This window comes from Sinocyclocheilus anshuiensis, unplaced genomic scaffold, assembly GCF_001515605.1.
Source record: "Sinocyclocheilus anshuiensis isolate Anshui unplaced genomic scaffold, SAMN03320099.WGS_v1.1 scaffold2308, whole genome shotgun sequence".
NCBI lineage: Eukaryota > Metazoa > Chordata > Actinopteri > Cypriniformes > Cyprinidae > Sinocyclocheilus > Sinocyclocheilus anshuiensis.
The window spans coordinates 302743-318352 of NW_015546032.1; the positions used below are offsets into that span (position 1 = coordinate 302743).

Here is a 15610-nt window from a genome sequence, read left to right on the forward strand (position 1 = left end):
CACTCACACACACACACTCTCACACACACACTCTCACACACACTCACTCTCTCATTTCACAAGCGTGTATTGAATCGTGGATGTCGTACCGAACGGTTCAGTATTATATTGAGAACAGTGGCGTCCCTAGTTTGGTCTCACCTGCTCGGCGAGCAGAAGACTGTTGAGCAGCTGTTTGGAGACAAACGTGTCGCTCGCGTCCAAACCGTCTCCGGTCCGCCGTCTTCCTGAACCTACGTCCACTTCACAGAGACAGAAGAGCGGTTGTCAACATACACACTAGCTATGTTTCCATCCAAAGATGCGAATTTAACTTATGTGCAAAACTGGAATATCGCATAAAGCATTTGTGAATAAGCACCGTTTCCATCCAGTGGTTTCTTTATGCGATATTCCAAAATGTGCATAAAAATAGGTGGATGGAAACACGGCTACAGACACGCAAGCACACGGATCGTACGGTTACTCACACGCGTGTCCACGTCTCAAGTGTCTCGCACCGACAGACAGACGGGAACACAAGATATCCATGTAGGATCTCCTCAGACGTCCTGTGAGGAATAAAGCTGACTTATGAAGCATTCTGCACGTGATTTAAAAGCTTTAGAAGAAGGAAAGTGGTGAAATAATGAGGTTAAATGACTTGAATCAATCAGACATTCCATGAATTCATCATGAAAGACCATCATCATCATTTTATGATTGCAAGCAGAAGCTGTGAGAGTTTTCTCTGTTTGTGGTTGTTGTTTGTGAATTGTTAAAAATCATTTCATGGAGATCAGACTCAGAAAGAGTCACTCAAACTGTTTTTGACCTTATTGAATCAATACACTGAACTGAGCCGAATAATGAGCTGTTTCCAGCAGAATTTGTCTAAATTTGGATAAAGTTTGCATCATTGAATCTTAGATCATCTTAGAAACAATCTGTATTGTATAAAGCACTATGGAAATAAATGTGACTATTATATTGACCCCACAATGATCTTATAAGATTGTATTCACTTCCATGACTATAAACAGACTATCAAACATCACAATATGAAAAATATTGCAAAATAATGCAAAGAATTTATTTCAAAAACAATATCGTAGCTATTAAACTATTTCTTGTTATGGTTTAAAATCCGTATTTAACCTCAGAATGATCTCAAAGTAAGTCTGAGTTTGTGGTGACTGTGCTTTAAAATTAAATTATTATAAACTTAATTCAAGTGATGAAGGATTCTGACAGTAATCGGTGTTAAATACTACTGTAAGGTTAAACCCTGCCTGCTTTACATGTTTGAAAATGATTAACAGTTGAAAACATTAGAAATGCATAAAAGTAATCCAGAAAGTAATCAGTTACATCACTTTAATAAAGTAATTGAATAGTTACACTACTTATTACATTTTAGATAAAGTAACTTGTAATCTGTAACCTGTTACATTTCCAAAGTAACGTTTGCAACACTGCTCTGATCACATTTCTTCTGGGTTTTTGAGTCTGAACTATGATTTAAGATGATGATGAAGATGATGAAGATGTCCTCACCTGTGATTTTGGCCTGTGGTTCTGGGATCTCCATTAACACCGATCTCTGATCAGTGTTAAGGATTTGGTTATTTCCTTTTATACTATTTATTTTTCACATTTTTTGATATTCTTTAAATGATTTATTACGTTGTCCATTTTGAATGTGTATCATGTTTAATTGTTGGATTTTTGGGTTTTTATTAGTTTATACGTCTTGTGGTAACAAAGTCTTTTATTTTGACATTCATCCATGTAAGCGGATATTGCGGTGTGCTTAAAGCATTCTAGTAAGGAGCGCAACTAAGACGCACATGGTCGATTCATTCAAAGGTTTACGGTTAAAGAGAACTTCAAGGATTTAGCTCCTGGTTTAAATGGAGAATAAGGTAAAATATTGACTTTGTTATCTGTATTGTTTTGGATTTCTCTTAATGTAGTAATGGTTATTTGTTTGTATGATGTTAAATCGTTGTTGTGTTTGTATTTGATGTATGTTTGTTTCAAGGTTTATTTATATTATGTTTTGTGTTTGTTTTCTTTATACAAAGCTCTTACGGTGATTCGTGATGTCTTATGGCATTTAACGGTGATTACTACAAATCTACGGTGACGGATCTTTAATAAAGCTCATTATGAATCATCAGTTGAAGAGTCCAACATTTTTTAAGCCAGGAAGCTACAATCAGAATAATCCGCCATCTTAAACTCTTTCTTCTCTTCCTGCACGAATCTCGCTTTAATGCCTCTAATTTTCAGTGCAAAACTTAAATAACCTTCAGTAGCGCGGATTAAAATACTGATGAAAACTAAAGAAACAAAAATAGTAAGGAACATTCATTAAATTAACTAATAAACACTGATGAAGAGCAGAGCTAACTTTCTGTTTGGCGCCGAGAGCGCGCCGCCAGACCCCGCCCACAGCTTTTACCGCGTGAGCGGGGCTTCCATTCCCTGCGCTATGATTGGTTCGCTGCAGTGAGGAGCAATTCTGATTGGTTGGACGTCAGCTCAGACATCCAGAAGCTCTAGATCGACTAAACGGTGAGTTTAAGGCTTTCACTTCAGTTTAATTTCATTTAAACTCTACCTCTCTGTGCTAAACAATAACTTAATGTAATGATGATCAATATTGGTGTTTTAATCTGACGTGCAAGATATAAAAAATCTTTTATTAACATCCAGATCTCATACATCAAAAATACCTCATATGACAAGTCAGTGCATCGTTGCTCTACACATTGAATCAAACCATAACAGAGATTACTACCTATTTAATGAGTGCAATAGACACGTTTTGTCAAAAGAAAAAAGAAAGAGCACCATAGAGCGAAAGATGCGTCAGGATGGGTTTCATCAGAGTGTACTTTTCAATATAGTCTATAGAGTCTCGTTACAGCACCAGAGTGATCGAAATGAAACACAATAAACATGAATGTCTCTCCTCTGGGTCAGACTGCTGTGGACGCTTCACTCATGATTTGGTAGGCTGGTTCATCAGGTTCAGGTTGTTAGACACACGTTTCCCAGAGTTCAGTGGGGTTTGGACAGAGCTGTTCGATGCTTTGGGTTTGGGAATCCTGGTGGGTCCAGGACGCCGGAATGATTCCAGAGGCATCTGTCAGGAGCCAAAGAGAAAGACATCGGTCAGTTAAACACTGGAGAATATATGCTATTGTGTGCAGCTACAGATATAGATTATATAGATTAACCCTCCTGTTACTCCTACTCTGTGTTTGTGGTCAAATTGACCCACATTGGTTTCCATGCAACTTGCCAAAAATCGACACTATGAAAAACACTGAAGACTCACGTAAAAAGAAAAACTTTGAGTCACGTATTTTATATTTTAGTGTTTGACAAGCTACAATAAAGTTTTTCAGTTTTTTATCTGATTCTTTAGTGTGTGTTTTTTTTTTTGGCAAATTGCTTGAAAACCAATGAGAGTCTATTTGACCCCAAAACCAACGCTGTAACAGAATTTGTACAACCTTTCCAAAATATATCTATGTGTCAAAACTTTGCATGTACATTCATGACCCTAAATAAAAAATATACACCAAATTTCAAGAAGAAATAACCAGTTTAACTGGTATTTCAAGCTATTCAAAAATCAAATGTGGGTCAATTTGACCTGCAACACAAAAGTCATAACAAAACGTGTACCGCCTTTCCAAAACACATTTATGTGTCGACACTTTGCATGAACATTCATGACCCTAAATGAGAAGTTGTCACCACATTTTAAGACTAAATAAAAAAGTTTAAACAGTATTTCAAGCAAATCAAATGCGAGTCAAACGTGTGTGGTGCTGAGATGACCAGAAGATGGCGCTCTCAAACACAGAACAGCTCTAGTTGGTATGGACACACAAGGCTTCATGCTCTTACACCAACATGCACTTGAAATTTCTGTCTTATCAAGAAGGCTTCAAGAAAATGAGAGACAGGAGGCTTAGTGCAGACAGACGAGTGTTTCTGCAGTCATCTGTGAGCGTCTGGGGTTTGTGTGACGGATCTAATTCAGCACAATCAGCACAAACGCTCTGCCAGAGAGTGATGTCAATGCAGGAGAAAGCATGTCAGCTCCCTCTGCTGCACATCTGCTAATGCATTTTTTGGATCTGACTAGAAAAAATGTTGTTACTGCTACAGTAAACAACAAATGTGTTCTGAGAACGTTTGGCTAACGTTCACATTTAGTTATTAACTCTATATCTCTGAATGTTCAAAACATGTTGTTTTTTAAATGTTTGTTTAAAACTAAAAACATTCGATTAGTGCTGTCAAACGATTAATCGCGATTAATCGCATCCAAAATAAAAGTTTTTGTTTACATAATATATGAGTGTGTACTGTGTATATTTATTATGTATATATAAATACACACACATGCATGTATATATTTAAGAGAAATATGTTATGTTTATATATTTATAGTAATATAAATGCATATAGTATATACATGTAAATATTTTCAAAATATATAGGCTACTGTATGTGTGTGTATTTATATATATACATAATAAATAAACACAGTACACATACATATATTATGTTTTGTGCTAATGTTTTAAGAACGTTATTAAAGACCAGACAACTTTGAATGAACGTTCTATTAATGTTACTGGAAGAATGTTTGTTCGTAACTTTAAAGGTCCTTGCACACTGAATCCGATATTTTCGTATGCGTTTTTTCGTATTCGTCATCCTAAAAATTCGTCACGCACAGAAACCTTGCACACTGAGTCCGATGTGTATTAATGAATCCGTTGCAAACATATTCGCAAAACAATACAAAATGGAGTCTTCAAGCAGTTTGGATGACTTTGTTGTTAAATAAAGAGGAAATATTGGATCCATCCAATCCTGAGATCGCATAGAGAGGAAAGAGAGTTCCACCTCCTTATTAAGGAGCAGCGGGATTATCACATGCGATACAAAGTTTACTTAAGGATGTCAGTGGCTCGGTTTGATGCTTTGCTAGCGATACTAGAGCCACATATTAAAAAGAAGACCACCAGTTTCTGTGAACTCAGTGTGCAAGGATCTTTACAGTGCTTTGTGCTGTGAGACGAAGTGGATCAACTTGACAATCGCCATTCTGGATTTTGGCGTTCGCTTGTATGGTGGCTCTGAATTGTCAAAACACCTCTCAAAATGCTTGCTACGGATGCTAAAAATACAGAAAATCGAACCCGATCCGAATTTTTTTATGACGGACGAAAGTTTCAGAGGCAGTGTGTAAATGTGATTGACACAACGTGAGGTCATATTTATTTTTTAACATGCAGAAATTTCGGACAAAAATTTCAGACTCGGTGTGCAAAGACCTTAAGAGCACCTTGCCAGAACGTCCCAAGAACATCCCGTTTGCTGGGTTGGTTCTATTCTAAGATCCAGTTTGCCAGAATCAATGCAGTGGCTTCTGCAGTGGATTTGGAGATGTTTTGCAGAGAACTTTCTAAACGAGCTCTCCAAAACCAAACCAACTGCCTACAGGTTTACGTCACACATGAAAAATGTTCAAATGTGGGTCACGCTGTGCTCTGGGCTCGGGTAACGCAGCAGAAACCCGTGCGGCTCGAGTCAGAGGGCACGTAGATTCACATAATGAACGCTAATTAAAAGTGTGGTACGAGCAGGAGCTTCCTGAGACGAGCGGCGCTGCAGCTGCTGTCACCATGGAAAATAAACAAGGCTTTTGTTTGGGCTTTGGAGGGCCGCTGAGAGAACCGCCTCCAAACAATCGAGTTCTGCTGAAGGAACTCGCAGGAACATTTATATTGTTTAACGCTTGCCTTCACACATGCTGCTACGTCTGAGTTTCGTAATCATTAACAAAAGCCTAAGCTGGTTTATTGGTCTTAGCACGCTTAGGTTGGGTGGTTTCTGAAGGCTTTTGCACACTTGTCAGATGAAAGCACACCTAAACCAACTTTAAGGCCAGTACGCCACCCTGTGCTGGTTTAACTTTTTTCACAGGGTAATTGTGTGTGTCTGGTTAGGTCTGTGTATAAATATACTATCAGACATCATCAAATCACATGAAAAGCATCTCTAAATGATTCCTTCAGTCCCATCGGGCACCACATGTCATTTGTGTTTCTTGGTAACGAGGTTCACACCATCTCTAGTGCACATACTGCATCGATTCAAGCTAAACGAGTGCGTGTGTGTTTGAGTGTGATTCACTAACAGGGCTGATGAGACATCGTCTCGCTTCATAATCACAGCTGTTCCCGAGCCCTCCATGAACGGCAGTTTGTTTAGCCAGACAACCAGAGGATACACACTCCAGACGGCAAAAATTCCAGCCTGAATCAATTTAACGCTTGATATAGTCCATGTACACGAGTGCTCACTCACTCATGTGCTGCGTTTCCACGTGTGTGTGTGAGCCGATTCATTAAAAAGAATGTATCTATACCATGCTGTAATGTTACTGTGTGTGTTTGATAATGTTACTGCCAAAAAACTTGTCATCTTTTTTGACCAGTGCTTTGCAAACTCATCAAGTTAATGCTTTAACTTTCTATGCACTGCCGAGCTTTAATGTTGCTTTTCTTTGGAGTCAAAACTCATGCAGCAGCGAACAGTCATGCATTTTCCATGATATCATTAGAGAAGACTGTAGATTGTCTCAGTGAGAGCGGATGATGGTGGTGTTTTGGACCGGGCCAGTAACTATGACAGCAGACAATGAACTGAACTCATGCAGACATGTTCTCAAACTCTTCTTACCTGATGTGAGGTTTTCCCTCACAATTCTGCTCATTATATGCGGTGACTTGGTTAATTTACCCCAGAAACGTAACACTATGTCTTATTAGTGGTTAAATGTTTTCTGTTCAATTTTTCTACAAATGAAATCATGCAATCATAAACATCTCTCTGCTCCAATGTGCATGTGTATCTCATCAGAACTACCTAAAATAATAATAAATTAGACTATTGTTAACATTCTCATTTAAATTATTAACAGAAAAAAAAGCAGAAACCCAACATAAAATGTGAGTGGAAAATGGAAAATAAACCAAAAATACAATTGTACATCAATCAGTGAACTTTAATGGTACAGGATCATTTGCTATCTATCAAAAACAGTAAGTGCACTTAACCTCAAAGTGAAGTGAAAAAGCACAAATGCTCGTTATGTGTCGTATTCTCTGCTTTCATTTTACATATCATGCACATAAACATCTCAGTATTAATCAAACGGAATCAAACCAACAGCAGACACTACAGTTGCACTGGTTAGCCGCTACTGCGGTCAGATCTGAGGGTCTGGAGTGGATCACGGTGCCAGGGGTCGACGGCTGAGGAGATCAGGGGAAGGGTCACTAATCAAACACTAGTCAGTCTGGGTCAGTCACAGATATTACTTACTGTAATTTGTGAGGGTCGCGAGATCGGACTGGATGTGGGCTTTATCACAATGCTGCTTGTGATTTTGTTGCTGCCTTTGGCTGGAGTGCCATTGGTTAGCACTGGAATCCTTTGCTCCGGCCCGAGGGAGTAATAGGGGATGGATTTGGCTGTGGTGTTTACGGCTTGAATGTAGGGGCTCCCTAAGTGAATATGGATTTTGTTGTCATCAGTGGTAATGACATTTGGACCTGAGCTGTTGGACCTCTGCAGTTGCCAGCTGTTCTGCCTTTCCGGGCTCATGCGGAAAACCGTATGACCTCCCACAAGCTCTGCCGGCTCCAACCGGTCAGGGCTTCCGGTGGTAACGGACACGATCTGAATAGGCGACATGGCTCGGTCCGGGGTCACCGATCCGCAGGACTCAGAAGCTAGAGTTTGCGAATATGCTGCCATGGTGAGCGGCGACATGGAGCGATCGGGCGTGCTGGGGCTGCATGGACTGTCCGGAGGAGGAGGAGAACCCTTGGGTTTGTTGAAAGGTGAGATTGGTGAGTTCTGGAGGATCGTGATGCGCTGTTTTGGAGGGGCACCACTTGTCGGGATGACCGCTGTGCTTGTATAGGACTGGGTGTTCTCTGCAGTGGGACTCGTGATCTCTAGAGTTGCCATGTTGTGCCCGTGGTCAGGAGTCACTTTGATATGGAGGGGTTGTCCAGGACTGTGTGCAAGAAACACGTCTCCCTGTTGAACATGATTACCGTTCTGTCTCGGTTGCATCTTGCTATTTATTGGATGCTGACTTTCTCGAGTCTTAAGAAAAGGGCCTCTCACTCTTCTCATGTTGTTATTGAGATTGTTGACATTGTTCATGAGTGATGGACTGCATTTTGTAAGGTTGATCTCATTGTAATTAACCTCGTCCTCCGGATCGCTCTCCACGTATAGCTTGCCGTTGACCAGGGCGCGTTCCAGGGGTACAAGGTTCTTGTAATTTGGGGACAGGCTGTCTGTTGGGTCCGTCTGCACCTCCTTTGTGGAGACTTGGAGATCTGAGAAACGTCTTCCATTATTGCCCGGCCTTAGACTATTACTGAAGCGGCGGTATCTCTCGAGTTCTCGTGTAAGGGTCTCCATCTCTCTGGCCAGCTCTTTGTTCCTGACCTCTTGCTGGGTGAGTTTTCTCTGTAGGGTCGTGTGGTCTGTTTTCATGCGGCAGATGGATTCCTCTGTGCCCATGTACTCGTGGATCTTCTCTTTGAGGGCTTCGACCTCTCTAGTGAGATGGCTGGATTTGGCCTCTTCCTCTTTCAGACGTTTGTGCAGGATATGCTCTTGGTTGGATTCCTCTTTCTCAGCCAACTGGTACTTGGACAGTTCCTGCCTGGACATCTCCAGCTCCTCCATCAGGGCTTTTGCTCGTTCCTGTTCATTGGAATATCTCTTTTCCAGGGATTCAAACTCATCTTCAGTCTTCAAAAGATCACCCTCAACTGCCTTCATCTCCTTTAACTTCCTCCTGAGGCGTTCTACTTCTTGGGTCAAATCTTTCACTTTGTTGTCTTCTTGTTGGTAGTGGTAAGGAACTGGGCTCTTTGTGTGCTCCTCTTTGGATTTGTTCCTCAATAATCCTCTTTCCACTGCTTCCAGTGACTGAAGCCGCTTTTTCATCATGCTGACTTTGGACTGAAGGTCACTGTTTTTCTCTTCCTCTGCTTTCAGCTTAGCTTTGAGCTCGTCCCTCTCCCTAGTGGCAATACACATCTTCTCCTCCAATTCGGCCTTTGACCGCAGAGCTCTCTTGCTCTCTTCGATCAGTTTTTCAGTGACAGTGTTGACTTTGTCTTGTTCTGCCTGCAGTTTACCAGTGCTGTTTTGCACTTTGTCCTCCATCAGCTTTAACTTTTCGGCCATGGCTTTTCTCTCGTCCACTAGCATGACAGTCAGTGTTTTCAGTTTTGTCAGATCCTCTTTCAGTGCCAGCTCCGTCTTCTCCAAATGAACCTCGGTAGCTTCAAGTTCTTTGATTCTGACTCTCAGCACATCTAGTTCATTGGACATGTGTTTAGTCATGGTCCGCTCTTTCTCTAGGTTGCTTTTCAGTGAATTGCACTCCTGCTTACTTTTCCCAAAGGCGTCTTCTAGTTTTTCAAGTTCCATGATTCTGTGATTCAGCTTGTCCACCTCTGCTTTTAAGCTACAGCTCTGGCTCGACTCCTTCTCCAGCTTTCTGTTGAGGTCCCTGCACATGTCTTCCATCTTGATCAGCTCCTCATCCTTCCCCTCCATTTCTAGCACTCGTTTCCTCAACTCCTCCACCTCCAACACTAGGCTGGAGTTGCCACACTCCCCGCGGCTGATTTTATCCCGTAGCTCCAGCAGTTCTTCTTCCGCTCTGTGCAGGGTCTTGTTGGTTTCTTCCAGCTCATCCAACTGCCGGCTGAGTGAGGAGAGCTTCTGCCGCAGCTGTCTGTTCTGGGCATCTTCATTGGTCAGTTTGGCAGTCATGGCTTCCTGCTCTTGGTGGAAATGGCAGGCCTGGTTGCGTAACTCCTCTTCCAAGTGAAGGACTTTGTTCTCCTCTTCTTGCAACCTGATTTGGGCGGAGCTCAGCTCCTCTTGGGCCTGAGTGGCAGTATTCTGGAGTTCCTGGACCTTTGTTGGTTGTTGGGTCAGCTGCTCGGCGAGCCGCTGCTGTTCATCGACCACTAGCAGGGCAAAGGACTTAAGCTTGGTCAGCTCGTCCTTCAGATTTGTGACTTTCTTATTGTTCTCTTCCTCCTTTCTCTCCTGGTATGTCTTTTCCTGATCAATGAGCAGTTTCAGTCTGGGAAGAGAGAAGAACATATGGAAAGACTGTTAATTTCAGAACAAAATTCAAAACATGACATTTGTTGTAATTATTTTGCACAGACCTCAATTTTGCATAGATTTTTAGAAACATTTGGGCTTAAAGTGAAAGTTAACTAAACTGGTATTCAACTGGGAACCTTCATGTCTATGTTTGTCCATGCCATATGAGGATATATGGAGGAAAGCAAAACCCCGTAGACTAAAAGTGGGGCAGTGTGTGTTCCAGAGGTACAAAGTCGGGCAGAAAGTGGGGTCATGGTGGCTGGCGTGAGTTTCCCTGCTCCCAAATGCCGCCAGCGGTGGAGGGTGTTTTGACTACAGGACGCAGCTGCCAACCTGCACTACAGAAGGCATATTAGAGTGGAAATGGAAAAAGTCTCTTAATAAGAGGGTTCCTCTATCTCTCCCCCCACACCCATGAACACCACCACCTTCCTTCAGTGGTTTTATATTTTAAGGAATTCCCCCTCCTCCATAGGCCATTACTGGCTATGTAAACAAAACCTCTTTCAGAGGCTCCTAACCAGCAGTGGACAAGGATGATGTCAGTGGTACAAGGCGTATGAAACCACCTCATCCAGAAGTGTGTCTACATGCTTCCATGTGTGTCACTCATACGTGGCTTCAGCTATTGAAAGGTAAATGGAAAATAGGGTTAAGAAAAAAATATTTAAAAATTCGGAAGATGAAAATAACAGAAGAGAGATAAAATATAAATGAAAGTTGGATTCTAAAAATACAGTATTATAATCGCAGTGCAGTGTCCTACTGAACATGAACCAAAGCTCCAGTGTGTTTGATGAGATTACAGCACTGGCTTACAGACTGAACATTCATAAAGCATTCAGCCGGCCATCCTCTGGAAATATCTGTGGTGTTCCTCTTGCATTGTGACTTCATTAAGCATTTGTGGTTCACCATTAACAGAGGAAAATGAAAGCCAAAAGTTGAAGTGTGTAAAACTGAAACGCTATTGTGCTAATTGCTCACAAATGCTGTAGTGAGCTCATTGTCTGCCATCACGAGGCCAAAATCATACTCCCAAACCCTTGTTTTTTTTTTTTAGCAATCTGAACAACCTCATAAGCTCCAACCTGATGCTACATTTCTTTGTAATTCAACGGCATAATAGGTTTATGCAATCACTGCATCACATTTTACATATTAACTGTCCTAAACAGTATGCAAGATAGAGCCAGCGTGTTCTAAAATATAGCGCACTGAAAACAGTATGCTAAACATGCCTGGATACTATACTATTTCCAGTATGCATGTGATGCGAACACAAACAGTTCAAGAAAATGCTATCTTTTAAGATGAAATGTTATGGTGTGGTAGTACATCCTAATGCTGCCGTACTGTACTTTCCCACCACCGAAGTACATACTTTTCCTGTAGTAGAAATATGTTAAACGAGACACAACCTATGATTCCCAGCAGCCCCCCGGGTGGAAATGACACGTCTTCTGTCATCATGTAAACACATTTGCTCTGGGACTCTCATTTATTCAATCCTCTAACCACAGATTCTGGATTAAACAGTGTACAGACAACTATGTGATCGATATGAAGACATGGCGCTGATGAGAAAACAACGAAAGCAAAAGGGATCCTGAGCACATCAGCATGCAGCAGCGTGAGCGTACGACGGCCTAAAAGCAGCTCAGGAAATCAGGAGGCGTCCATTAAAGAAAAACGCTCCTTCCCCGTTTTAACCTTGGACCGCCCGATCGACTTGGACTCGCTCCCAAGAGCCCAGATTTTTTACAGAGAAAAGTGAGGAAAAATCTATGCCATGGAAAAAAGTCTTGGAAAAGCCTGCGAGAAGGATTTAAACGTCAGTAATAAGGGTGTGTGAAATCTCAAGATGATGAGAGAACATGCAAAAAACCTCAACTAGATTTCGGTTTTGAACATTATGAACATTTGTGTGTCATGACATATGTGCATTTCTGTGATATATGTGAAAATGCATAAAAACGGATGCCACTGAGCTCTCACCGAACAGAAGAGCGGATCTGCTCTTGCGGGGTTTATTACGAGTCATAATGCTCAAAAACAGCAAACTAAACATGCATTAAAGGACTAAGCAGTTTACAAAAACACTTAAAAAGTGTCCACAACTAGAACGCGTCAGTGACAAATTAAACAGGACAGATTCCTGTCATCTAAACATCAGACAGTTTAGTGAAGTGAAGTTCAGAAATGACTTTTCTAGCAACAGCAGATACTTGCACTGCAGAGTAACTGTACTGGAGATAATAACTGTACGAAAGCCAACTTAATAACAGGACTGACGTTAATGACAGTACGTAACTGGAACACATTCATCTAACAATTATAACCTCGTCCTTTTCCAAAATCTGCTAATTTTATTCATTTACTATTAACTGGCATGAAATTAAGACCGAACATCTACATCATCTGCAGGATGGAGGAACATGCAGTGATTCTGCCAACATGTGAACACTATTATTACTTTATAAAGACATGAAACAATGGATTGAACGATCATCATCATCCCAGCAGAACACTCACTCAGAGCTGCTCATTTCTACTGACTTTGAAGTTTAAACAACATCAGATTTGATGCAATGCAAGTTTTACCACTAGAACTCAATCCACAAGCTCATTTAAGTTAAATCATCTCATATATAATGTGATATCAAAGACCATCTACATGCAGTCAGAGGTTCTGCATGTGTGTGTGTGTGTGTGTGTGTGTGTGTGTGTGTGTGTGTGGTACCTGGTATTTATCACGTTATGGGGACCAAATGTCAGAAACTTTCTTTGGATTACAAAATTTCCTTCTGGTTTTCCTCACTTGAAGTCATTAATTCACCCAAAGGGAGAAAAATGTACTAACATTTATAAAACACAGAGAAACATCCATGCATGTGTGTGTGTGTGCGTGAGAAACAGAGATCAAATGTAGCCAAACTGTTCAGTTAATTAGTTGTTACATAAGTTTTGTTTCATAATTATTTACTATCTTGCTAACACTTTAAAGTAAAGTTTCATTAGTTAACTAGTTAACGCAATCAATGAAAAATACTTCTGCAGTTAACGTTCATTTCAACACTTACTAATGCATTTTTAAGATCAAATGTATCTGTTAAGTTTAGTTAATGCACTGTGAACTAATAGGAACATGATTTTAACATAATTTTTATAAACATTATCAAAGGTTTATAAATCATGTAAAAATACATTGTTCATTGTTAGCATGTTAATTAAGGCATTAATGTTAACAAATGAGACCTTACTGTAAAGTGTTACTTTTAATAGATAGATAAAACAATAGATAGAACTGAATATATTCTATATTGTTTAAATCCTATTTCTGCTGGTCAGTTGATCTAAAGTGTTTTCCACATTGTTTTAATGTTTTGGAAATACAGAAAGTGCAAATGTTAACACTATTTGAAAGAAATAAAAGAGTGTCATGACTGAGTTTCTTTAAATCATCAATTAATTCATGAACTTTAAACCTTCTGTCTGTCACGAGTCAACTGAATCTTTCTGAATCTGAATCCAGACATGAGGTGAATCTCAGAAGAACATGGGCGACTCGTATTTCACAGGAAGTGACCTCACAAACCATGTTTACGTTGTAATACCCATGTCATTATACACATTTGTGTCCTCATAAACCATATCTTCAAGAACACACACACACACACACACACTGGTATTCTTATCATTATGGGTTCATTCCATAGGTGTAATGGTTTTGCTACTGTACAAACTATTTTCTCTCTCTTACCCTAACCCTAACCCTACACCTAAACCTACCCCTCACACTAAACTACAGGCATTTTTATATTCTCAAAACACTTCATTCTGTGTGATTTATAAGCTTGTTTCCTCACGAGGACCTTGTGGGGACATTTGGTCCCTATAATGCAGGGAATACCAGTACACACACGCACACATCAATTTGGTTACATTTGATCTATGTCTCACATTTACACACATGCACTCAGTCTCGCAAACACTCTCTTGCACACTCACACATTCGCACTCTCTTACACACTTATGCACTCGTACACTTGCGTGCTCACATTCTCTTGCACACTCACACTCTCTCACACACTTAAACACTCTCAGCCATGAGCTCATGCATGTGTGTGTGTGTGTGTGTTACAGGACAGAGTGTGTGATTAATGTGTTAAATATCTGTAGTCTGTATGTCAGTGCTCTGGAAGGCAGCGCGTGTGTGTGTGTGTGTGTGTGTGTGTGTGTGTGTGTGTGTTCACTGAGCAGTTCAGCCTGCCCTCCATCTTCAAGAACACACACACACACACACACACTGGTATTCTTATCATTATGGGTTCATTCCATAGGTGTAATGGTTTTGCTACTGTACAAACTATTTTCTCTCTCTTACCCTAACCCTAACCCTACACCTAAACCTACCCCTCACACTAAACTACAGGCATTTTTATATTCTCAAAACACTTCATTCTGTGTGATTTATAAGCTTGTTTCCTCACGAGGACCTTGTGGGGACATTTGGTCCCTATAATGCAGGGAATACCAGTACACACACGCACACATCAATTTGGTTACATTTGATCTATGTCTCACATTTACACACATGCACTCAGTCTCGCAAACACTCTCTTGCACACTCACACATTCGCACTCTCTTACACACTTATGCACTCGTACACTTGCGTGCTCACATTCTCTTGCACACTCACACTCTCTCACACACTTAAACACTCTGACTCTCTCACACACCTAAAAACTACCACACTCACACACTTACACACTCGCACACTCTGACTCCCGTGCACACTTAAGCACTCACACTCTTTTACACACTCACTCACTCACACACACACATGAACTCTCACGCACACTTATGCATGCACACTCTCTCACAAACACTTAAACACTCACACACTTGGACTCTCTCTCACACACACACACTCTGACTCTCGCGCACACTTATGCATGCACACTTTCTTACACGCTCTCTCGCACACTTACACACTCACACACTCAGACTCTCTCGCACACTCACACACTCAGACTCTCTCACACACTTAAGCACTCACACTCTTTTACACACACTCACTCTCTCACACACACACTTACACACCCAGACTCTCTCACACTCACACACTCAGACTCTCTCACACACTTAAGCACTCACACTCTTTTACACACTCACTCTCTCTCACACACACACACACACACACACACTCGGACTCTCTCGCACACTTAAGCACTCACACTCTTTTACACATTCACTCTCTCACACACTCACACACTCAGACTCTCTTGTACAAATACACACTCGCACACTCACTCACATACTCGGATTCTCTCACACACTTATGCACTCACACTCTCTTGCGCACAC

General features: G+C 41.0%; 2 protein-coding genes and 1 long non-coding RNA gene across 3 annotated transcripts in view; 1 reads left to right on the plus strand and 2 right to left on the minus strand.

Moving 5' to 3' along the window:
* Positions 1 to 1580, minus strand: part of LOC107698785 (uncharacterized) — a 9806-nt gene extending 8226 nt beyond the window's left edge. Inside the window, exons 1-3 of the mRNA XM_016499893.1 lie at positions 1537 to 1580; positions 471 to 551; positions 142 to 242 (exon numbers count right to left, since the gene is read on the minus strand). Coding sequence (XP_016355379.1) covers positions 142 to 242; positions 471 to 551; positions 1537 to 1570 — 216 coding nt within the window. The 5' untranslated portion in view covers positions 1571 to 1580. The remainder of the gene's footprint in view (positions 1 to 141; positions 243 to 470; positions 552 to 1536) is intronic.
* Positions 1581 to 1682: 102 nt separating this feature from the next.
* LOC107698787 (uncharacterized) lies at positions 1683 to 2204 on the plus strand. The gene is made up of 2 exons (XR_001635382.1): positions 1683 to 1904; positions 2067 to 2204. It is a non-coding gene; the product is annotated as an uncharacterized LOC107698787 (long non-coding RNA).
* Positions 2205 to 2867: 663 nt separating this feature from the next.
* LOC107698788 (filamin A-interacting protein 1-like) overlaps positions 2868 to 15610 on the minus strand; it is a 33003-nt gene continuing 20260 nt past the window's right edge. Inside the window, exons 4-5 of the mRNA XM_016499894.1 lie at positions 7405 to 10210; positions 2868 to 3133 (exon numbers count right to left, since the gene is read on the minus strand). Of these exons, the coding sequence (XP_016355380.1) occupies positions 2990 to 3133; positions 7405 to 10210 (2950 nt within the window). The 3' untranslated portion in view covers positions 2868 to 2989. The remainder of the gene's footprint in view (positions 3134 to 7404; positions 10211 to 15610) is intronic.